General features: G+C 43.8%; 1 protein-coding gene across 6 annotated transcripts in view; it reads left to right on the top strand.

The window, feature by feature from the left end:
* The window catches only part of DCLK1 (doublecortin like kinase 1), a 399,204-nt gene that overhangs the window by 12,655 nt on the left and 361,443 nt on the right, over positions 1-25,106 (top strand). For all 6 annotated transcript variants that reach the window (XM_053305405.1, XM_053305407.1, XM_053305404.1 and 3 more), the window contains exon 2: positions 5,647-6,035. In XM_053305405.1, the coding sequence (XP_053161380.1) occupies positions 5,660-6,035 (376 nt within the window). In that variant the 5' untranslated portion in view covers positions 5,647-5,659. The remainder of the gene's footprint in view (positions 1-5,646; positions 6,036-25,106) is intronic.

Here is a 25,106-nt window from a genome sequence, read left to right as displayed (position 1 = left end):
TCTGAAATAGGAGCCCTCCTGAATTGTCTGTGCCTATGATACAAGGTTTCAGAAGGTATAATTTCAGCTTTGAAGCCCGTAAGCACACACTTAAGAAATTGCTGCTAGTTTTCCTGATGTCCAGTAGCTTTAGATGGCTCTAAAAAGAGCCAGACACATTTGTGGAGGATAGGACTTGTAGCAGCTGCTAGTCCTCATGATAGCTGAACCAAGCCTCCATGTTCAGAGGCAGTGTTGCTCTGAATATGACATGCTGGGGGCCAACAATAGGAGAAGGTTGTTGCTTTCTTGTCCTGGCTTGATGATGGCCGCTTGGAAACAAAAAGCTGGATTAGATGGTTCTTTGATCTGATCCAGTGGAGTTGCTCTTCTTCTTAATGATTTATCTGCTTAAAGTTAAAAGTTGGATACAGGCACATATAGCTTCTAGTCTGGGCCCAGGCACCATTACATTAATAAGATTGTAAGCTCAAGCACAGTGGAAAGAGATCCTGTTGAAATTACTTGGAAACATATTGAGATTCCTAAAATGATACTGTGACTTTTTTAAACAGACTGTCACCTAATAACAAGTGGTGAAAGCAAGCCCAGTTCTGCTATTTTTTTTTAAATTGCAAATCAATGTAATAATCACTCTTAAATTAGGTTTGAATGTTTCTGTAATAAATATGCTATGTTTTATTTCTGCAATTAAAAAAAAATACTATAACTTGGAACAAAATGAGAGGAAATCTTGTTTTCCCCCCGCTGTGAAACAAGATTTTGCAGAAATTAGTCCAGCACTTGCAGTGATGAATATCTTCAAATTTTGTTTTAATATTCTGGGGAAAATATCAGCACAAAATAAAGTAGCTGAATTCCTCTTTCAGAAGTGGCTTAAGATGTTTTATGTACATATTGCATTAAGAAAGAGGATTGCTCAGTTTGAATAACATTCTGTCATTATTCTTGCTTTATCATTGTCTTGGGGTTTTTGACATAAAAGCATAGAAAGCTACCTTAAACCAAGTCAGATCATTGGGCCATCTTGCTCAGTATTGTCTACGCTAGGGGTTCCCAACCTCTTTTAACAAGAACACCCCTTCTTTCACAAACCTTCTGCTCAAGTACCTCATAGAGATTTTGTGTGTATGCACACACACTTAAATGTTACAGTTATGAGATGGGCTACTCGGCAACAACAAATATTTATATACCACTCTTCAACAAAAGTTTCCAAAGTGGTTTACATAGAGAAATAATAAATAAATAAACCCGAGTAACTGGCTTACATCCAGACTAAATTACTCATAAGCAGTCCTGCTGAAATGAATGGGACAAATTTACTTGTCCCATTGTCATGTCATAAGTAATTTACTCTGGATGTAAGCCAGTGACTGGATTAGCCCAATTAATAACTGTAACATTTAAGTGTGTGTGTGTGTGTGTGTGTACACACTAGTTGGAGAGGAAAGCTGGTCTTGTGGTAGCAAGCATGACTTGTCCCCTTAGCTAAGCAGGGTCTGCCCTGGTTGCATTATGAATGGGAGACTAGGAGTGTGAGCACTGTAAGATATTCCCCTCAGGGGATGGAGCTGCTCTGAGAAGAGCAGAAGGTTTCAAGTTCCCTCTTTGGCTTTGCAAGATAGGGCTGCGAGAGATTCCTGCCTGCAACCTTGGAGAAGCCATTGCCAGTCTGTGAAGACAATTCTGAGCTAGATGGACCAATGGTCTGACTCACTATATGGCAGCTTCCTTTGTTCCTTCATAAAGACACACAAACTTAAGTGTGAGGGAGACAGGCTACTATAGTCACTGGCTTAGATCCACACTAAGTTACTCAAAAAATTCACTTGTCCCATTTAAATTTAATTTAAGTACTCGATGCTAACTTTTTGAAACTTGTCAGGCTGGCTGAGGGGGGCGAGGATATGCTGAGCTTCAGCATGTAAGCAGCCAATCAGGCACAGAGGAATAGGGTCTTAACCGTCTTCCCTCTCTTTCTACAGTGAACACATTGCTGAGGATGTGTCGACCTCAAGTGGGTGATCTCAGATTGGGAACAAAGAGTGTGGCTGCAGTGTAGGGAGGCAGGAGAGCTCTGAGTATGCTGTGGGAACCCTACAAATACCCCCTGTTGGAAAACTCTGGTCTACACTGACTGGCAGCAGCTTTCCAAGGTTTCAGGCAGGAGTCTTTTCCCAGTCTTACCTGGAGACCCCAGGGATCGAACTCGGGAACTTCTGCATGCAAACCAGATACTCTGCCACTGAGCTACAGGATTCTGAAGTGAATCTGAATTATGATTCCTGTTCACTCCGAAGGGGGAGAAAAATCCAAACTCCTGGACTGTCTAGTTTTGGCTGACAAAAGAAGCACTCAAAATCATATATTTTGTAGTCGTATTTATATGACCCCCCACCCCCACAATTTTCAGTGCTTCTTTTGTATGCATATATTTCTTGCTTTCAACAAAATGCTATGCATGTCTACTCAGAAATAGTTCCTGCTGGGTTCAGTGGGGCACAGGCTGAAGCTGTAGAATTGTGTCAGGTTTTTTTTGCTGTTATGTACTGCTTTAGGTTGCAGATGTTTGAATGCTCCCCTGTGAAAAGGCTCATTGAACATAGAAAACTAATATGTCAGGAACAGTTCAGCTTGGCATAATGTGTATATATATCGCAGAGATTTTTTTCTTTGCAGAGAGCATTCAGACATGCACACTTCCACCTGTAGCCCGAACTGTATTGGCCACCCTACAGCAATGATCAATAAGGTGCTTCTGGGAAACTTATATGCAAAGTTGTTGGCCTCCAGCTTTTCCTTGTTACTCAGAGGAAAAGCTTTACCACTAGATACTGCTGCCTCTGGGGGGAACGGGGCCATAGCTCAGTGGTAGAGTATCTGGTTTGCATGCAGAAGGTCCCCAGTTAGATCCCTGGCATCTCCCGGTAAGACTGGGAGAAGACTCCTGCCTGAAACCCTAGAAAGTAACTGTCAGTCAGTGTAGGCAATACTGAGCTAGATGGACCAAGGATCTGACTTGGTATCTGGGGATGGGGCTGTAGAGCAGGGATTCTCAACGTTGGGTCCCCAGATGTTATTGGACTTCAACTCCCATAATCCCCAGCCCCAGTAGCCTTTAGTTGGGGATTATGGGAGTTGAAGTCCAATAACATCTGGGGACCCAACGTTGAGAATCCCTGCTGTAGAGCATCTACTTTGCACGCAGAAGGTTCCCAGTTCAGTCCCTGGCATCTCCAGGTAGGGCTGGGAAAAGACTCCTGCCTAAAACCTTGGAGAGCTGCTGCCAGTCAGCATAGATGATATTGAGCTAGGTGGGCCAATGTTCTGACTCGGTATAAGACAGCTTCCTATGTAAAATGGAGCCTTACTACTTAGAAAGTGTTTTTAGAATTGCAGATTCAGTTTCTGTGTTACATGGAAGATAATGGAAACCTGCAGAACATATTGGCTGTGCCCAGCTTTTCCCTGGTCTGCACGTTCCTATGGTATTGTTGGGCAGTCCTGCCCTTTGCCCTCGCCCGTGAGTTCCTTATAATTCAAAGGGAAAGGATGGAGTTCTAAGCCTTATGTTGCCTTTTATTGATCTGATTTCTCCCCCAATCAATATGCAATTTTGCATCCAATTAATAACAAAATATTGGGAAAACCAGCAGTGCTAATCTATGTGAGGTTGTCAATATGACATGGAACCCATTTTATTTATTTATCACATTTTTATACCGTCTGATACGTGCATCTCTAGGTGGTGTACAAAATTAAAAACAATATTTAGAAGTCAGCACAGATTAAAATACCTGAGACACGATAAAAAAAAGCATAAAACAGTCATTAAAACAAATTATTAAAATGAAAATTCTAATTAAAAACCAGCTTTTAATCTTGAGGGTCTTCCTGAAAACAAACAGAGAAGGAGATGCTCTTCCATTTCAAGGAAATGGGCAATTAATTCTTTATAACTGGGTGTTGGAAATTGCCTGCTGTGTCTGAATCCTTCCTCCAATGTATGACACCTCAATATTTTGAGGTGTCAATGTTTGAGACCTTGGGTTAGGGCAGTATAAAAATGCATTAAATAAATAAATAATAAATAAATAAATATGGAGCGAGCAGATTTGATGGTCACTCTGGTCTTCCTTCTTCCTCCTGATGCTTAGTCCTTAATATGAATACGAAGAATATTTATATACTGCTTTTCAACAAAAGGTTTCCAAAGAGGTTTACATAGATACAAACAGATAAATAAAAATGGCTCCCTGTCCCCAAAGGGCTCACAATCTAAGAAAAATAAGGCAGACACCTGCAACAGCCACTGGAAGGATGCTGTGCTGGGGATGGATAGGGCCAGTTGCTTTTCCCCTGCTCAATAAAGAGAATCACCCCTTTTAAATGCGCCTCTTTGCTCAGTTAGTAGGGGATCAGTTAGTAGTCACCAGGAGCCAGGGCAGTGGCCTCAGCCACATCTGTTTTCTGTCTAGTGCTTCTCTTCTGAACATTAAATAGCCCACCATCAGTCTCCACCTTCTTACGACTTTTAAAAGACATTCGTTTTAGCCACACTACTGGAGCTAATCCTGAGAGAGCAGCAGAAGCTTGCTAGGCTATACATCCCCATGTATAATAGATTGGGTGGGATAACCCTGCCAGTTGTATAATGTTTTCTGCTTTGAACATTAATGCGTGTGAGAGGTGGAGTGCTAATTTCTCAATTAAAACTGAATACAGAAACTTTATAAAATGGTGGGATGTTCTTGCAATGGGGAGGTTCTATAAGTGTTCTCCATTTTATTTTTAAATTAAGGGGTAGTATGTGCTTTAATGGTAAAGTTAGTGCTTAGTTTCTGAACAAGTTGAAACCCTTTTTTAAGGCTCCAAATATGATGGAACAGAAAGAAGATTCTTATTGCCATTTATGATGCTACAGGCACTAGCCAATAGGACACTTTGGTAACCAAACTGCAACTGTGTTGCATACGCACACTGACTTGTAGATGAATAATATTTTCTCAGTGACAACGTTGTATTTTGAAGCCTGGGAAATGTGATATTTCCTTAGCAAAACTTCTGCCTCGAGGGAAGAAATTAGATCCACGGCAACACATGAATACACTTTGTAGTACAATATACGCACAAATGGATGAGTTGGAAAGGCTCTTGGTTGAGCAGTAATGAGAGAATGGGGCAAATCTTTGCTTGAGAGTCTCATGTAATAAGAATCTTAAACAGATAATACATGGGTATTCCAGCTGAAGGAACCCTCAAGCACACCTTGTTTTATATGTGGGAGAGGAAAGATATTTTTAATATTTATTTTATGTATTTATTTTATTTTTAAAAAGGGAGAAAGCATACTTGGTTTTAGTCATTCAGCCACAGTTCAATAGAGAACAATCCTCCATCCTTATTTCTATGTTTAACCTAAAATGTGTTATGCCAGTCTCATGCTTAGTCTCTGAATACCATATGACAAAGAAGCCTGGTTTTTATAGTAAGCAAAACTCTCTGACATTATTGAAAGAGTTGAATGAATTCTGGTTGGGTTATAGCAGAGCACTCAAACTTGAATGATAATATGGAGTAGCTGCATAATTACAGTGCGTATTGATTGGCTTCTACTATCTCTCTCTTCCTCCCCATCCCTAGACTAACTTTCAAGATGTCCTTTGTGAGAGATATGGAGCTGGAACACTTTGATGAGCGTGATAAAGCACAACGGTACAGCCGAGGGTCACGGGTGAATGGCCTGCCTAGCCCAACCCACAGTGCACATTGCAGCTTCTACCGAACCCGCACTCTACAGACCCTCAGCTCTGAGAAGAAAGCCAAGAAAGTACGCTTTTATCGCAACGGGGACCGGTATTTCAAAGGGATCGTGTATGCTATCTCCCCTGATCGGTTTAGATCTTTTGAGGCCCTGCTGGCTGATCTGACCCGGACTCTGTCTGATAATGTCAATCTGCCCCAGGGTGTGAGAACAATCTATACCATTGATGGTGTAAAGAAGATTATCACCTTAGACCAATTGGTGGAAGGTCAGTACTAAGAAAGACACTGTTATAAAGGATGCCACGTGTATTGTCGTGTTTTGCATTGATGTTTGTTCAGTGTGTTCTTACTACAGTGTAGCTGAAAGGTCTACATTCATGGGGCTCTTCTTCAGAAGCAAAAAAAGATGAGCTCTTTAATACTTGGCCAAAGTTTGACAGTAAATTAAGAATAAGTGATGGAAGAATAACAAGATATATGAACAAGGGCTTAATGAAGAATCTCCTACAGTTTGGAATGATTTGAAGTATCCTAGTTCAAATACCTTATTGAGTTTATTTCTCTAGAGGAAAGCACAGATTAGTTTGACTATAGTCTTGAAATATGTCTCACACACACACCCTTTTTTTTTTTTTTTAAGGGAATGAATTTTCATTTTATACAGGATCCACTTATTAGGGCAGTTAAAAATTACTCATTCCTTTGTTAAATTCCCTTCTAATTTTCTTAATCCAATCCATACAGTAAGCTGGAGCTGTGGAGGTAGCAAAGCCAGTAGACTAAATCTTCAAATTTTGGGCATAGATGTCTTATACATGGGAGTTTCCAGATGCACAGTGACAGATGTGCTAGACCTGAACTGAGGGGAAAATAAAAGAACTGCATTGTCTGCCCAGAAATGGCACCCAAAATAACATTAAAATAACAGCCATAAAATACAAACGGAGATACAAAACATGTATGCTGACGATATGGTGCTTATGTCTTTGACACCTGTGGGTTTGAGGTGGGCACTTTCATGACTTAGTTCTTTCTGTGCTGCAGAGTGTATCGAGGTAAACCACCAAAAAATGAAAGTACTAGTTTTTGCTAAGCACCCCAAACAACATACATGGCAAATAAATGGCCACCCATTGGAACAAGTAAAAATCTTTAAATACCTGGGTGTGCGGGCCGTCTTGTCAGGTGCATTTAAATTACATCACGCAGAACACCCAATTATCAACTAACTCCATTAGATTCTTTTATTTTACAAAGGGGGCTTTATACATCCCAGCAGTTATCAAATTATTTGTTGCCAAGGTTTACCCACAGCTATTATATGGAGCTCAGCTTGGACCATTCGGTAACTTTACACCCTTGGAGGTTATTCAAACAAAACTTATCAGGTCCATCTTACAGGTTCCCAGTTGTGTTCCTAATGTTGTCATCAGACGTGAAATAGGCCTCTGTACTTTGGAGACAGAATATTGGAAATGTATTTTTTCATTTTGGTTAAAAATATATTACCTCCAACCGGGTCATGCTCCACTTACATTAATTGATACCTTTAATTCTATGTGGAAACAGTTGGTTGAAACAAAATCTCAATTTTATGGGATCTCACTTGACGAACTAAGCAGTTATGGTTATGCCTCTGCTATGAAGTTCATCAAGCAACGAATACTGGATGTTGAGTTACAACTTGAAGTAGCTAAAATTTCAAAGGGTGTGTATCGTGGTGATCAGATTTTCAGCTCGAACCCTGCTGCATACCTAAGAAATATTATACTTCCTAAATTCAAACGTGCTCTATCACTAGCACGATTAAATGCGCTTCCATCGGCAGTGCTTTATGGGAGGTTTAATGGGCTCCCTTATTCTTCCCGGCTTTGCCCGTGTGGCTCAGGCGCTGTGGAGACCACTGATCACGTTATTTTATATTGTGATCTCCACAAGGATATTTGTATAAACCTTATTTTACCTTGGCTGAAGACATATCCTGGACATCCAGATGAATTCTATCTAAATGTCTTATTGTCTAATTTTAATTCTAAGTCTACTAATTCAGTGGCTAAATACTGTTATATTGTGTGTAAGCACCGCTCTCTTGTTTACGTATCTGTTTCTGGTCAATTACTGAAATAAAATGACTGACTGAGATACAAAACAATCAGTACAATAAACAGCGGTAATGAAATTGACCAGGTTCCAAACCAGCCTAAATAATAGGCTGATTTGGACTATATACTCACTGAGTTGCCTGAGTCCACTGAGGAGAGTGTGATGAGAGCACAGCCCACTGGGTAATATTTAAATCATGTGGGAAGGGGCAGTTTGGTCTTCCTGTCCCCCATGTGATTGTGTGGTGGTGGGCAGGGGAGAACAGCACTTCAGGGTGTGAGGTCCCTTCACCACCTAACATGATTTGGCTAGCTAGTTGCGTGAAATCCTCTGAACTGGCCCAATAAGCATTGATGGTAGCTGCAGAGTGGATAAAACAAATAGCAAAATGGCTAAATAAATAAATGCTGCCTTAAACAACTCCTCACCTCCATCTCAGAGATGTGAGTTTTGGGTGTATAAAAATATGTTAAATGAATAAATCTTTCATCTCAAAATCAGTGAAGTGGCCACATGAACTCTTTTTTTTTTTTTTAGAAAGAGGGTTCCACAAGCGAAGGATAGCTGTCACTAATAGCAAGGCCCTGCCCTGCCTGATCGCCTATAGACTCCTTTATCTAGTTGTGTCCTTAGCTTTTTATTAGTCTAAATCGGTTGTCTAGCTAAGAAGTATCATGGCTCTCCCATTGATCTGCACAAATACAAAGGATATGCAGAGACTAAATGTGATGTACAGTCATCCCTTGCCAACTGTGGTTTTGAGTATATGTGAACAGGAAATTGTGACAGGTCTTGCCAACTGTGATCTGAATATCCATGGTTGTTGAGGTTTTTTAGTGATTTGGGGAGTGCAGAGGTTCAATCTGCTCATTCCTCTTGGTAACCCTTGCTGTCCTTTGCCAGCTTAAAAGGCTTTTGAGTAATAAGAACATAAGAACAGCCCTGCTGGATCAGGCCCAAGGCCCATCTAGTCCAGCATCCCGTTTCGCACAGTGGCCCACCAGATGCTGCTGGAAACCACAGGCAGGAGTTGAGGGCGTGCCCTCTCTCCTGCTGTTACTCCCCTGCAACTGGTACCCAGAGGCACCCCGCCCCCGAGGCTGGGGGTGGCCTACAGCCCTCCGACTAGTAGCCGTCAATAAGAACATAAACCCTCCATTTTGGAGGGTTTGAAAAATGTCGAGGTTCGATCTCCTCATTCTTCTTGGTGACTCTTGACAATATTACAGGATTTTTTGTGATTTTGTTTAGCTTTTTTTTGCATATTTTCCTTTATTTTTAGGTCTTTTTGTGGCCATGGTTCCCCTAACCCCCTGTTTCCCATAAAATGTAATGCCTTGCCAACTGCAAATTTGCCAACGGTGAGGTTTTGCCAGAACGGAACCCTAGTAGTTGCTGAGGGATGACTATGTTCCAGTGTTGTAACTTTAGCAAGTGGAAGTTTGAACACTATCCTGGGTATTTGGATTTGGCCATTGAAGAACTTCAGAAAATGAATGTATCACTGGCTTTATTCAAGACATTATTTTAGTAATTCTGTGCTGCTGGTGGTTTTCTTGCTCTCTGCCTTTTGGTAGTATACTGAATGGATGTATTGAGGGAGTTATTTGTAGGACTTTGAATCCCAGGGAAAGACATGTGCAGGAGAGAACTATGCAAAAAGCTAAAACTTTGCTAGCAGTTTTCTTTATAGCAATTGCCTTAACTGAATCAACAGCTGTTGCTAAAGAAACTCCCTTACAGAATTATGTAACACTTCTTTCTTGTGATCTTACTGGATATCTGGTATGTGTATGCACTCTGACTACTATACATGTGCTCAAACATGACTAGGGGATGGAAGAGCCGCAATGCTAAATGGGTTGTCTCTCCCCATGGAGAATCCCTGAGGCTTACAATTGTGGGTTGGAGAGCAAATAGGTGAAGAAATAGGAAGATAACTGAAGAGCTTGGATTGAGTGGAAGATGTCCATGTAGGAACATAGGAAGCTACCCTATACTGAGTCAGACCACTGGTCTATCTAACTCAATATTGTCTAACAGATTGGCAGCAGCTCCTCCAAGGTTGTAGGCAGCAGGAGCCGCTCTCAGCCCTATCTTGGAAATGCCAGGGAGGGAACTTGGATCATTCTGTATGCAAACATACAGATGCTCTTCCAAGAACGGACCCATCCGCCAAGGGGAATACCTTACAGTGCTCATACATGTAGTCTCCCATTCAAATGTAAACCAGGGCAGACCCTGCTTAGCAAAAGGGTACAATTCATGCTTGCTACCACAAGACCAGCTCTCCATACTAGGGAGCTGGTTCCTAGAACTGTAGTTGCAGCAGCTTGGTTGAAGAATAGTGGTAAGAAGGAATGGGTGAAGTTTTTTTCTGATCTTCCCATTCCTCTACTCTTCAGTCAATTAGAGGTGGACTGATACGTCCATCAGTATGGGCAGTCGTTTGCCATCTGCATAGGCTTTCCCTTTGGGGTTGGACTGGCCTTGATGTTCTGCCTCAAGCATGGTGGGGGAAAGGAGAAGGGATAACCTCAATATTGAAAAACTTTTTAAAAAGAGAGAGATTATTTCAAGTTTCTGTGTTTTCTAAAACAAGACTGCAGATCTATATGGTTGCTGTCTCAGTAGCGCAAGAAAGTGCTTTTCATGCACTAAAAGCACTGGAACAGTTGGGCAAGGGCAATAGTCCTGGCAGTGAAATGAGGTTTCAGGGTGAAATAAATGTCTTCTCTATTCTATTAACGCTGAAAAGCAAAAGCCCCAGCATATATATATGGAGCAATTAATCCTGCTTCTCTTTCCAATATGAAAATGGTCTATTCCTCTTCCTTTACAAGAGCGTAAATATATAAAGTTACATTTCAACTAAAGTCACCAGAGGCTTAAACTTACCAGCCTTACTACCTGAAATCCTTTTAACTGGAGACTTCAAAGGTTGAGTCTGGGACCTTATGCCTAGTATTAAGTCGAGCCCCTCAGCTGCGGACCCGCAGAAGCCTTAGTCTTGTCACTAGCTTGTTCTTCACTCCTTAAGAACATAAGAACAGTCCTGCTGGATCAGGCCCAAGGCCCATCTAGTCCAGCATCCTGTTTCACACAGTGGCCCACCACATGCCGCTGGAAGCCACAGACAGGAGTTGAGGGCGTGCCCTCTCTCCTGCCATTTCTCCCCTGCAACTGGTTCTCAGAGCCATCCTGCCCTTTGAGACTGGAGGTGGCCCACAGCCCTCCGAATAGTAGCCATTGATAGACCTCTCCTCCATGAAGTTATCCAAACCACTCTTAAAGCCATTGGCTGTCACTACATCCTGTGGCAGAGAGTTCCACAAGTGGATCACGCGTTGTGTGAAAAAGTACTTCCATTTGTTGGTCCTAGACCTCCTGGCAATCAGTTTTATGGAGTGACCCCTGATTCTAGTGTTATGTGAGAGGGAAAAGAATTTCTCTCTCTCCAAATTCTCCAAACCATGCATGATTTTGTAGACCTCTATCAGGTCTCCCCACAGTTGTCTTTTTTCTAAGCTAAAAAGCCCCAGGTGTTGTAGTCTTACCTCATAAGAAAGGTGCTCTAGGCCGCTGATCATCTTGGTTGCCCTCTTCTGCACCTTTTCCAGTTCAACAATATTCTTTTTAAGATGTGACCAGAATTGTACGCAGTACTCCAAGTGTGGTCGCACCATAGTTTTGTATGAGGGCATTATAATATTAGCCGTTTTATTTTCAATCCCCCTTTTAATGATCCCTAGCATTGAATTTGCCTTTTTCACAGCTGCCGCACATTGAGTCGACACTTTCAACGAGCTGTCCACCATGAACCCAAGATCCCTCTCCTGGTCCGTCACTGACAGCTCGGATCCCATCAGCGTATACTTGAAGTTGGGGTTTTTCGTCCCAATGTGCATCACTTAAAACTTGCTAACATTGAACTGCATTTGCCACTTTGTCGCCCACTCCCCCAGTTTGGAGAGATCCTTTTGGAGCTGCTCACAATCCGTTTTGGATTTCACTACCCGGAAGAGTTTGGTATCATCTGCGAATTTGGCCACCTCGCTACTTACCCCTGCTTCTAATTAAAAAGCACCGGTCCCAGTACAGATCCCTGGGGGACCCCACTTCTTACTTCCCTCCATTGTGAAAACTCTCCATTTATACCTACCCTCTGTTTCCTGTCTTTCAGCCAGTTAGCAATCCACACATGTACCTGTCCCCTTATCCCATGACTGCTAAGTTTCCTCAGGAGTCGTTGATGAGGAACTTTGTCAAAAGCTTTTTGGAAGTCCAGGTAGACTATGTCACCTGGATCACCTTGATCCACACACTTGTTGACACCCTCAAAGTAGTCCAAAAGGTTTGTGAGGCAAGATTTACCTTTGCGGAAGCCATGCTGGCTCACTCCCAGCAGGGCCTGTTCTTCTATGTGCTTTACAATTTTATCCTTGAGGATGCTTTCCATCAATTTGCCTGGAACGGACGTTAGGCTAACTGGCCTGTAATTTCCTGGATCGCCCCTGGATCCCTTTTTGAAAATCGGTGTTACATTTGCTACTCTCCAGTCCTTTGGTACAGAGCCCAATTTCAGGGATAAGTTAAATATTTTAGCAAGGAGGTCAGCAATTTCACATTTGAGTTCTTTGAGGACTCTTGAATGGATGTCATCCGGCCCTGGTGATTTGTTAGCTTTCAGTTTTTCCAGACAGTTTAGAACATCATCCCTTGTCACTACTGTCTGATTCAGCTCTCTAGCCTCCATCCCTAAAAAGCCTGGTTCAGGAACAGGTATATGCTCAGTATCCTCTGCCGTGAAGACAGATGCAAAGAACTCATTTAGCTTCTCTGCAACCTCCATATCCTCCTTAATAATCCCTTTCACTCCCTCATTGTCTAATGGCCCAACCGCCTCCCTGGCAGGTTTCTTGCTTCTGATGTACTTAAAGAAGTTTTTGTTATTCCCCTTGATACTTTTGGCTAAATGTTCCTCAAACTCTCTTTTCACTTCCCTTATTGTCACCTTGCATTTCTTTTGCCAGAGTTTGTGTTCCTTTCTGTTCTCTTCATTTGGACAGGCCTTCCAATTTTGGAAGGAAGTCTTCTTCCCTTTTGTGGCTTCTTTGACGGTACCCATGAGCCATGTTGGCATCCTCCTGGACTTAGTGGTATCTTTCCTCCTTTTGGGTATACAATCTAGCTGGGCTTCTAGTATTGTGGTTTTGAGTAAACTCCATTCACTCTGGAGCAAAGTGACTCTCCTGGATTTCCCTTTCAGCTTTCTTTTCACCGTACTCCTCATTTTTCAGAAGTTTCCTCTTCTGAAATTCAAAATGTATGTGTTAGACATCCTTGGTGATTCTCTCCCTGCATGTATGCTGAATGTGATGGCACTGTGGTCACTGTTCCCTAAAGGGTCGATGACACTGATGTCACGCACCAGGTCCTGGGTGTCACTCAGAATTAGGTCCAAGGTCGCCTTCTCTCTGGTCGGTTCCATGACCAGTTGTTTTAGGGCACAGTCATTTAGTGTATCTAGAAATTTGACCTCTTTGTCCTGACCTGACTGTGAATTTACCCAGTCTATGTGTGGGTAATTGAAGTCACCCATAATTACAGCCCTGCCTCTCCTTGACACCTCCCTGATCTCTTCCTGCAACTCCCAGTCACTGTTGGCATTTTGATCCGGAGAGCAATAGCACATCCCCAGTAGCACGTTTCCTTTCTGGCCTTGTATAGTCACCCACAGGGTTTCTGTGGAGGACTCCAGTCCACCTAGGTTTTCTACCTTGTTAGATTCTATCCCTTTTTTAACACACAGTGCTACTCCACCTCCAATGTGCCCCTCCCTGTCCTTTCTGTAGAGTTTATACCCAGGGATGACTGTGTCCCACTGGTTCTCACTGTTCCACCATGTTTCTGTTATGCCCACTATATCTATTTCTGTGTTGGCAAACAAGCACTCCAGCTCACCCATCTTGGCTCGGAGGCTTCTGGCACTAGCATATAAGCACTTATACTCTGAATCTCTCCCCTGAAGTATGCTATTCTTATGACTCTTTGACCTGCTGGCACAGGCTCCTGTCTGCTCTTTATGCGGTTCTGCACTGTCCCCTTCTGTTTTATCTGAATTCATTGCACCCTCGCACTTTAAGGGATGGCTTTTGCCAAACGGGATACTGGCCAGCTCCCGTCGGCTGTTCCCCAGGTGTCATTTTAAAAGCTGCTCTGCAACCTTTTTGATTTTAAGCGCCAGCAGTCTGGTTCCATCTTGGTTCAAGTGCAGCCCGTCCCTTTTGTACAGGCCTTGCTTGCCCCAAAATGTGTCCCAGTGCCTAACAAATCTAAAATCCTCCTCCCGGCACCAACGTCTCATCCACGCATTGAAACCCCTCAGCTCTGCCTGTCTCACTGTACCTGCGCGTGGAACAGGTAGCATTTCTGAGAATGGTACCATGGGGGTCCTGGATTTCAATACACTACCTATCAGCCTAAATCTGGCTTCCAGGACCTCCCAACTGCATTTCCCCACATCGTTGGTGCCGACGTGCACCACGACAGCTGTCTCCTCCCCAGCACTGCCTAGGAGCCTGTCTAGACACTGCGTGATGTCTGCAACCTTCGCACCAGGCAGGCAAGTCACCGTGCGGTCAACACGCAGGTCACAAGCCCATCTCTCTATACCTCTAATGATCGAATCACCCACTACAAGGAGGCCCCCACCCCCCAGAGGAGTATCCCCTGTGCGAGAGGATATGGGCTCATCATCCACGGAAGGGGTCCATTCTAAAGGAGCATTTCCCTCTTCCTCAGACTGATGTCCTCCTTGCCCAAGACCTTCATTCTCCCTGACAGCAGAGGAGCTACCAGATCTGGAATGGGATGCCTCTATCACATCCCTGAAGGTCTCGTCCACGTGTCTCTCTGTCTCTCTGAGCTTCTCCAGATCTGCCACCTTGGTCTCAAGGGAATGGATTTGTTCCCTGAGGGCCAGGAGCTCCTTGCACCGAGCACACACCCATGACTTCTGCACATGGGGCAAATAGTCATACATGTGGCACTGTGTGCAATACACTGGGAAGTGCCCCTTCCCCTGCTGACTTTCTATCTTCATACTGTCTTGTTGGCTGTACAGTATTCAGTGATAGTTTATCGTAAGTAGTTTATTATCTGTTTATTAGAAGGATAGGTCTCAGCTGTAATGGTCAGCTATTTAACTGTCCAAACAGCCTTTCCCAAGAATATGAGGGATACGAGGGAGGAATATGTACTTACGTTCTCTTCTCCACCAGGCTCCTTGTGATCCAAACTCCCCCACACACTTCCCGCTAAACTCCTGCAAAACTCCTATGTCCTGTTCGCTACGCTCTGTTTGCTGTGCTCTCAGGCCTTAACTTATTTTGTAGAGTAGCCTTCCAACTGACACACAGGATGTGGGTCAAAGGAAAGGAATATGGGGCATCTCCCAGCCCTAGCTGACTCCACCCCCTCCAAGCAGGCACTAAGTAAACACTGGAATTTGGAACCCTATCAACTCCTGGCCCTGAGAAATCCTGGGAAATCCTAACCTTAACCCTAACCCACACCCACACTCAGAGAGAGAGAGAGAGATACACTAAGACCTACCCCTTAAAGAGAAACAGCCCCTGCAAATCTCCCCCCTTTCTGTTAGTTTGTTTGAAGGGGGAAAGGCTAGATGTTTAGAAAAGCTTGCTCACCTTCTCAGCTGTGTCTGCTCTTCACAGAGTAGCCTTCCAACTGCTCCTTGTAGCCTATCCTTGCTTGATAGCAGTCATGATCTCACTTGCCTGTGGCTTTCAGTACATAGTAGTAGCTTTTCTAAAAAGCGTGATGCTTCTTTTTAATAGCTCTTGATCTCTGACAACTGGAAGACCTTTTTCTGAAACCAATTCAGTCCGGAAATTCATTATTAAAAATAATATTGACTAAGATGATTCAGAAGAAATAGGAGAGTTCTAAACTTCTACGTGAGTATTGTCTCCTCTAGGGAAACTAAAGAAGTTTGAGCTTAACAATGTTTACTTGGAAATAACTCCAAGTAAGCATGTATAGGACTGCTGCATTGTTCTGCTTGTATGTTCTGGACCACCTTTAACTGATACTTCAATTTGATATTCAGATTTATCAAGAGAAGGCCAGCTATAATCTTCCCAACATTCTCCAAAATAATGATTCCAAGAATTTCCCCAAGTTTTTATGTGATACTCTCCTTGAATGTTCTTCTTAGACCACAGATGTATATTAATCTTTATAGTTCTTGTGAAACAGGAAGTCTTAAAACCCCTTCTTGCATTGGATACAAATCAGGGGCGTAACTATAATAGGGCAAGGGGAGACAGTTGTCTGGGGGCCCACTGCCTTGGGGGGCCCCCAGAGGCAAGTCAAATGGCTGACTCCCCCAGCCACGCACCCACCTGGGCTTCCTTCAGTTGTATTCATCCTCCAAAATTGATGTGAGTGTTAAGACCTGGAGCTACCAGAACAGCATGTCTTTCTCTAGTACCATTAAATGACTTGCATCGTCCACAATTTACAAAAACTTTAACAAAATAATTTAGGATGATGTTCTATTGTGGCACATAGGTAGGTGTATTTGAGTGTGTGTGTGTGTGTGTGTGTGTGTGTGTAACTATGCTTTTTGTTACCACTATTCAGCCTCATTTAAGATTTCTTTACTTCATGAGCCAAGCTTCACTGAGGGGGGCACGTTTTAAAATCTTGTCTCTGGGCCTACTCCAACCTTGCTACGCCCATGATACAAATCCTATGCACATTTGAACAGTTAAAAGCATAAACAGTGTAACTAAGCCTCATTGGCTTAGTTACACTGTTTGTGCATTTAGCTATTCCTCCAATATCTTTATGCCCTGTCTTATTTGTACATATTAAAAATTTCCTTTGATTTTAGAAAAATGCCTATATCGCGTAAAGATATTTGGTTTCACTGCCTCCTTTAAAAAAGATTGCCAGTTGTAATGCACTTTATAACAATTATCTGCTTATAAACTATCTTTACAAGCAGATGGTTATTCCAAGGATTTTTTGGTTAGAGTCTACCCTTATCCTCTCGGGTTGAGACAACTGATTGGGCATAGAAACAGTGATAAATGGAGCCAAGAGTCCCCTTGGGGTTTTCCCTAAGATGACTAGAACAGGGGTTTCCAACCTGTGGTACTCCAGATGTTGATGAACTACAACTCGCATCATTCCCAGCTACAGTTTATTGGGGATGATGGAAGTTGTAGTTCAGCGCCCTCTGGAGTATTGCAAGTTGGGAACCCCTGTACTAGAAGATCATTAGCGCAGCAGCAACATTCCTGTATAGGTCCCGCATGACTCAGAAAATCTAGCCATAAGGCTTCTGTGGCTAAGCAGAGGATGAGACAGAAGGGGAGGTACTGCATCTGACTGCTGCTTTTGCAGGTTTTAAAGGGGATGGTTTTGAACTGGCAACTGACTTGACCGAGTGACAGCTAGTTAAAACTTTTGCTGTGAATTGTCTTATACGGTCTCAGATGGGTCTCCCCCCCCCCCCGGTCTAGATGTATTCTCTGCTCTGATTGTTGGTGACTCTCCAAACTCTGACAGGGTTCTTTCTCTTGGATTTGCTACACGAGACTCCATTTAACTAGATAGGAAACGTATGCATACAAAGTACCACTGAGCCATGGCTCTTCATCCGTACAGAAAGGTTGTAATTCTGTGCTTGGGATACATCCTGCAAATTGTTTTGGATCCCCCCCCCTGCCAAAAAAGGTCATCATTTGTATGAGCTTAAGGTTTGAGGTCTTTTGGGTGTTTGGTTTTTTGGTCAGGAAAAAGAATGGAAGAACAGATGGCCCGTGGGTAGTGCAGAAGACAAAAATGGGAACTATAAGGACTGAAATTTGCTCACTTGTTTCCTGTTGTCCTCCAGAAAACCCCAAACTCCTGGCATATGGCTTCCAGACAGCCTACTGTCCAGGCAGGTAAAAGGAACTTAGCAGTGTGTGCCTTTAGATCATTCTCTCACAAGTGGTAGCCTTTGTCCCCAGCTCTTTTAGCAATAACAGCTTTTGTTCTTTTTCAGCTTGAGTAACTTACTTTCTAAGACCCAGTTCAGGTTCTCGGGAAGCTGCATACTCAGCAGAATTCAAGACTCTATACACACTGGTAATAAACAGTCCTGCAAATAATCGTGAGTGAAAGCAGTTGCTTTTACTCATGATTATTTGCAGGACTGTTTTTTTTTTTATTTGTTAATATTTATTTTTCTTGTTTGTGATTTGTTTTATTTGTCATTTTATTATTTTAGGGGCACTGTTCTCTAGAGTTAAGTGGCATTTTAATGTTCTTTAAATGCATACTGAGCCACCTTAAGTGGCGCAGCGGGGAAATGCTTGACTGACAAGCATAAGGTTTCTAGTTCGAATGCCCGCTGGTACTATATTGAGCAGCAGCAATATAGGAAGATGCTGGAAGGCATCATCTCATACTGTGCAGGAGGAGGCAATGGTAAACCCCTCCTGTATTCAACCAAAGACCACCCCAGGGCTCTGTGGGCGCCAGGAGTCAAAATCGACTTGACGGCACACTTTACTTTTGATTCATACTGGCACCTCCATTATGGAGCACTGCTGCTATGGTATTGCTTGATTAGGCATTGGCTGCTTGCTTAATGTGCAGTTCACTTTCCAAGTCATAGAAGATGGTATACAAGCTGAATGAATTTAGGCTTGTTGGTGGAAAGGGGCTGATATCCATGTATGGAGTCCTGTTATCTTGAAGAGAGAGACCTTCAAGAAGTCAGATATTGAAGCATATAATGAAGTCTACTGGGACTGTGTTTGTAAGTAGGTTCATATGCACCCAGGGCATGGCCCACATATAATGCAGCAATTGGGATGAAGCTAAGGAGGTCTGGATCTGGTCAGTGCCTGGATTAGAGACCACTTGCAAGCCCTGTGCATGCTACTTCAAGTTCTGTGGCAGAGAGGTAGGACAGAAATCCAGCACAGTGTAGTGGTTAGAGTGCTGGACTGGGACGCGGAAGACCAGAGTTCGAATCCCCATTCAGCCATGAAACTCACTGGGTGACTCTGGGCCAGTCATGTATCTCTCAGCCTAACCCACCTCACAGGGTTGTTGTGAGGATAAAAATAACCATGTAGACTGCTCTCGGAGGAAGAGCGGGATATAAGTGTGAAAATAAAATAAATAAATGCTGTGCCAACTTGTTGCCATTCGTGGTGAATGGCAACAAGTTGTAGTACCCCTTTGCTGGCCTCACCTCAGGGGCATAACTAGGTTGGAGTGGGCCCTGAGACAAGATTCTTAAATGGGCCCCCCCGCCGAGAAATTTTTTAATAATAATAATAATAATTCGATTTCTATACCGCCCTTCCAAAAATGGCTCAGGGAGGTTTACAAAGAGAAAAAGGTGCCTCTTTGCCCAGTTAGCAGGGGACTTTTATTCTCACATTTCTGTCCTCATTCAAAACATACAAAAAACAGATGTACAAAATTGAGCAAATGAGAAGACACTAGAAACACTAATTATTAAAATGGGCCCCTTGCTGCAGATTAGCAAAGGAGACTTTCAACCATGCAGGGTGAGCCTATGTTTGTTTTCTCAGAATTCTGAACCAATTCAGTAAAGTTTGATTCCAGGAGGTTTTTCACACAAGGCTTTTAAAGCCCTTTAACACACATCTCCTCTGGAATGGAGGTGCTGCATTCACGTTGGCCATATTGACCCTAAGGGGAAAAAATATAAAAGCACAACACATGCGTCACAGTTCTCACTCATGTCTCAGTTCTCACTCAGACCTGGGTTGCAAAACAACTTGAACATAAGTGTATTTATGAATGAATGAATGAATTAATTAATTAATTAATACATAAATAAATTTGTTCCAGAAGTTTTTGTAATTTCCTGCCATGAAACAAGCCACTTATAGGACTTTTTAGAGGGTTTTTTTTAAGCCAGCAAATTTTCCAATCAGTTTTAAATTAAATATTCAGAGACTTCTCAGTCTCCCACCCCCCATCAAAGCCCTATGGCAAGCAGATCCCTATATAGGGGGTGGGGGGAGTGGAACCACAAAAAGGAATTCATATTCTACCTGGCAAAGGCTGAGCTGTCTGGCCTGGGAAGAGGGTCTGCTGCAGAGAGCTGTAGTGGCCACTCTGACTGCCAGCCTTCTTCCTGGGGCTTGCCAGCCTACTCAAATTCAGGCTTCACTGAGGCCTACACGGAGGCCTCCCTGGAAGCCCCGCCCACCCGCCGATCAGCTGAGAGGCGGGGAGAAAAGCAGCTTGCCTGCTGCTTTGATTTCCGACCAGGATGACAAGAAGGAGGGAGGGCAAACAGGGCAAGTGGCTGAAGGGTCTTGGGGCTGGGCAGGGGGCAATGGGGAGTCATGTGAGGTGTCTCTGGGGGGCCCCTGAAGGCAGTGGGGCCCCGAGACGACTGCCTCCCCCTGCCTAATGGTAGTTACGCCCCTGCCTCACCTCCTGCTTCTCAGGCACAGGCACTGCCTTTTTGCCCTTTGTCCCAGCCACAGTGACTAGGGTATACTGCAGTTGCTTGTTTGCAAGGCATGCATAAGACAATGTGGAGCATGCTTCTGGCAGCGGCTAGCCTCTCAGCCAGCAGCAGCACACCTCTCTACCCCTCCTGTTTCTCTTCTCCAGCACCGAACATGTCCAGAAACAAAGTGGGCATGTTTGGTGCTAGGGGAAAGGAAAGAGCAGAGCCTGCTGCTGCTCTGGCTTAGAGTGCAGCAAGCAGAGGAGAGGCTAGTCATTGCTGCCTCTGCCCAAAGGCAAGCTGACATCCATCAAATGTCTCAAGCAGAAGGTTCTAACTTGGGAAAACAGGTCGGCATGGCAATCTTCTCTTAATAGGAAACGGGTTGTCACATACAGATTTGCCTGCTTCTTCTTTGATCTGCTGGATCTCTAATTTTTGGTTCAGACTTCCTTCACTAATCATTATGCTTGAGCAGGGGAGTAGCAAGGTTGGAGTGGGCCCAGAGACAAGATTTTAAAATGAGCCCCTCCCCCTCACCGAAGCTCAGCTCACGAAGTAAAGAAATCTTAAATGAGGCTGAATAGTGGTAACAAAAAGCATAGTAAAATGTCTGTCTGTCTGTCTATCTACCTACTTACTATGTGCCACAACAGAACATCATCCTAAATTATTTTTAAAAAGGTTTTGTAAATTGTGGACGATGCAAGTCATTGAATGGTACTAGAGAAAGACATGCTGTTCTGGTAGCTCCAGGTCTTAACACTCACATCAATTTCGGAGGATGAATACAACTGAAGGAAGCCCAGGCAGAAGCGTGGCTGGGGGAGTCAATCATGTGACTTGCCTTTGCCCCCCCCCCAAGTCAGTGGGCCCCCAGACAACTGTCTCTCCTTGCCCTATTATAGTTATCCCCCTGTGTTTGAGAAGCAAGAGCAAACATAGTTCCTAAAAACACATCCTGTGAAACATCTAGTTCACGTAAGCATCTTTGAGGAGCGGAAAGGATTCCGGGAACAAAGGTTATAGGTTAAAAAGTCAGCTTTAGGCCCAGCTAAATGAAATGAAATAAGGAAAAAACAAGGTGATTTTATTCCTAGTATCCATGACATATGATACAGTTCTGTTGCTGAAGCTAAACTAGTCTGGGCCTGTAAACCATCTAGCTGGGTGAACTCTGACTATATGTAAGCCACTCTGAGTGCTTCAGCAGAAGAGAGGGATTAGAGGGTGATTAGTTAGGGTTACCAACATTATGTTGCCCCCCATGGGACAAAAGTGGGTGGGGGCAGTCTTGGGGGTGGGGTTATCTGGGGTGGGGCAGGCTTCCCACACTGACTGAAGAGACGGAGGTGGCGAAGGAAAGAATGGAAGTGGCGGGAGGAGACAAGACAGGCACTCACACGCAGCGCTTGGTCATATTCTTTGCTCACCTTGCGGTCCGCGGCAGCCTAGAAAGGGAGCAAGGGGGCTCCCTCTGCTTGCTTCTCCTGCTGCTCACATAGCAGCCAGAGGGAGATCTGGCGAGGGTGGCTGGGAAGGTGCCTAGACTGTTGAGAAGCACGGGGGCTCTCTTTTCCGTACACGCCTGCCTCCATCCACGGACCCACTTGCTCCCCGCTTGCCTCTTCCTTTTCTCACACGCCTCCCCTTTCCAATTCCTCCCTTCTTAGCAAAGCAGTTCTAGTCTATTTAAGAGACAGAGGGCAGGGGGGAAAGAGAGAGAGGAAACAATCCTGATGGATATATAACCTGGTGTGCCTGCTGCTTCCTTTCCTCCCCACTTACCTTTCCCTTTTCCCACTCATGGTTTCCCTTTCCAATCCCACCACCACCCGGTCAGCCCCAGCCCCACCACTGTTTCCTCTAAGGTGTGTGCATGTGTGCGCTCACAAGTTTTCTGATGTCCACTCAGTTATTTTTAGATCCCACTCAGATTGAATTAGGAAGGCCCCACTCTGAATGTATGTGCGCACAAAGTGCCTTGATATTGCCACCCAGAACAAAACTCATTCCGCACAGAGATGAAAAAAATCAGAGGGAATGCAGTGAGAAGTGCTCTCCTTCCGTGTGCAATGGAGAAGCTGGCTGGCGCTAAAGCTGTAGTTCAGAGTCAGGAGGAGCTGCATTCAGGCTTCCACGCAAGCCCTGCCCATGTACCAAACCTCTGATAGTCGGTGGGAGGAGCAGCAGTAGCTGTCTGTGAGCAAGAGCTGTTAGGAAGTGGAGCTCACGCTGGCTGCCACTGCTGCCAAAATATGGGAGAAAGAGTTTCTGGGACAACTTCTCCCCCCCACAGGGGATGTGCCGCCCATTCCGGGACTGTTGGCAAGCCTAGCGATAGTATAGACTCTAGTTGTGGTATGCAAGGACAAGGCAGTGGCGTGTAATCAGGAACATTAATAGTTTAATGATATATATATGATGTACAGAGGGACAAGTGGAGACTGCTTTTCCATGCTCTTGCTGTTTATTAGCCCCACCTCTACCCCAGGACTGGAATACCAGTAACTAAAGCTGTATTCAAAAGTTGGCCCAGATCAAGGAATGGATTAACCAAAAACACCACAGTCTGCGTTTGAGTTATTAAATCGATAGAAAAAACATAGACTAAAATAGAATGCATTTGTAATGCTAGCATTGTGAGCTACAGCAACGTGGAGAGGTTTAAAATGGCAATGTTGAGCTTGCCCCCACCCCAGGCATGCAACTACACATCAAAGGAGATTGCCACCAGGCATCTTTGCTTTGAGGTGACAGATGTAGAGAGCATGCAGAAGGCTGTCTTTAGATGCTTTATTCAGTGCTGATGCTTACAGGGATAGCAAGGGAGACTATCTCCTCTCAGGTCTTCACATCTTGTTCAGGCATGGTTGTTTCCTTTTGAGGACTCCTTCGCGTCTCACTTGGATGATGATGATGATGATTTATTTTTTACATTTATATCCTGCTCTTCCTCCAAGGAGCCCAGAGCGGTGTACTACATACTTGAGTTTCTCCTCATAACAACCCTGTGAAGTAGGTTAGGCTGAGAGAGAAGTGACTGGCCCAGAGCCACCCAGCTAGTCTCATGGCTGCATGGGGATTTGAACTCGGGTCTCCCCGGTCCTAGTCCAGCACTCTAACCACTACACCACGCTGGCTCTCTATAAACAGAAGACCAACATCCAGGCTTGGTAGTCTAGCTCTGTTGGGTTCTCACACTTTGCTCAAACAAAGGTTACGTCCTCTCAGTTGTGTCAGCTGGCCAACTAAAAGTTTTGGGCAGAGATCCATAAGGGAGGAAGAAGCAGCAGACTGGCTCTGAAAGGTCCCACCTCCTGGTAATACCTCCTAGGTGCACTGCAAATAGCTTCCACTAGGCCCTGTAGGTTGCCTTCTTTCCGGCCTCTGTTTTAAAGGGCCACAGAATGCCTTGGGTCATCAGCTAGGCATCACCCCCATTGGTCTTAGGCAACTGAGCACTTTGTGTTTTCTTCACACACAGATGGAAAACATATATAAACCCACTTAGACTGGAATAATTTTTAAATATTTGGTTCTAGCTAATATAGATGGATACTTTAACGTGGTATTTTCATACAATGAAGTTGCACAATATAAAATATACCTACATCTTTTAATGGTTACAACAGGTTCATACATTAGGAAGAAGACATAATCCAATTAAGGTATCTAATAAATCTATGATTTTATGTGAAGGAAATACATCAAAAAATGAGCTGCAAGAAATGGCTTTCATAATCATCGCGGCAGCTTGTAAACCATGGAGGAAAAAGAAAACCATATACTGTACATTATTCTAGTTCTTGGTCTGAATTGGTAACAACTATAGACTTTTATATCCAGGTAGCTCAAAGTTTTCCTGCTAGTTTTCAGCTTTCCTCTGGCAGTGTTGGGGTGTACAGAGGTGGCCCTAATTCTCCAGAGATTGTACCCACTCTAGTCACACTTGGAAAATCTGTCTTCAGGGACCTTTGACTTTTGGGGAGGGAACTCCAGAGGCTGCTTTGCATGTAGCTTCTTTTGACTCCTCCCCTTCAGTTGACCCTTATGTGAATTGGCTAGTAAGATGTTTGCAAGTGCTTTAGATAAAACTAATTCTTGTTCTGATAGTTACAAAGCAGCATGGAAACTTAAAATTGGCATGCATCTTGATTAAGTGCCATCAAGTTGATGTTGGCTTATATCAACCACATAGATTCTCTCCAGGATAATCTGTCTTCAACTTGGCCTTTTAGGTCTCATTGTTGTTGTAATCGAGTCCATCCACCTTGCTGCTGGTCGTCCTCTTCTCTTTCCCTCAACTTTCCCCAGCATTATGAACTTCTCAAGGGAGCTGGGTTTTTGCATAATGTGTCCAAAGTATGATGATTTGAACCTGATCATTTGTGCCTTGAGTGAAAATTCTGGATTGATTTGTTCTATGATCCATTTATTTGTTTTCCTGGCTGTCCATGGTATTCTCAAAAGTCTTCTCCAGCACCAAAGTTCAAAAGCAAGTCCAGCTTTTGCATCCATAGAGTGTCATAGGGAAAACCATTGTCCGAACGATTCTAATCTTTGTAAGACACTTCACGGCATCTAAATATCCTTTCCAAGGCCTTCATTGCAACCCTACCAAGTGCTGGTCTGTGGTGTATTTCTTGACTGCTGGATCCTTTACTGTTGATGGTCGACTCTAAAAGGCAGAAGCAATCCACCACTTCAT

This window comes from Hemicordylus capensis, chromosome 3, assembly GCF_027244095.1.
Source record: "Hemicordylus capensis ecotype Gifberg chromosome 3, rHemCap1.1.pri, whole genome shotgun sequence".
NCBI lineage: Eukaryota > Metazoa > Chordata > Lepidosauria > Squamata > Cordylidae > Hemicordylus > Hemicordylus capensis.
The sequence above is the reverse complement of the archived record's forward strand: the minus strand, read 5'-3'. Positions and strand labels throughout refer to the sequence as shown.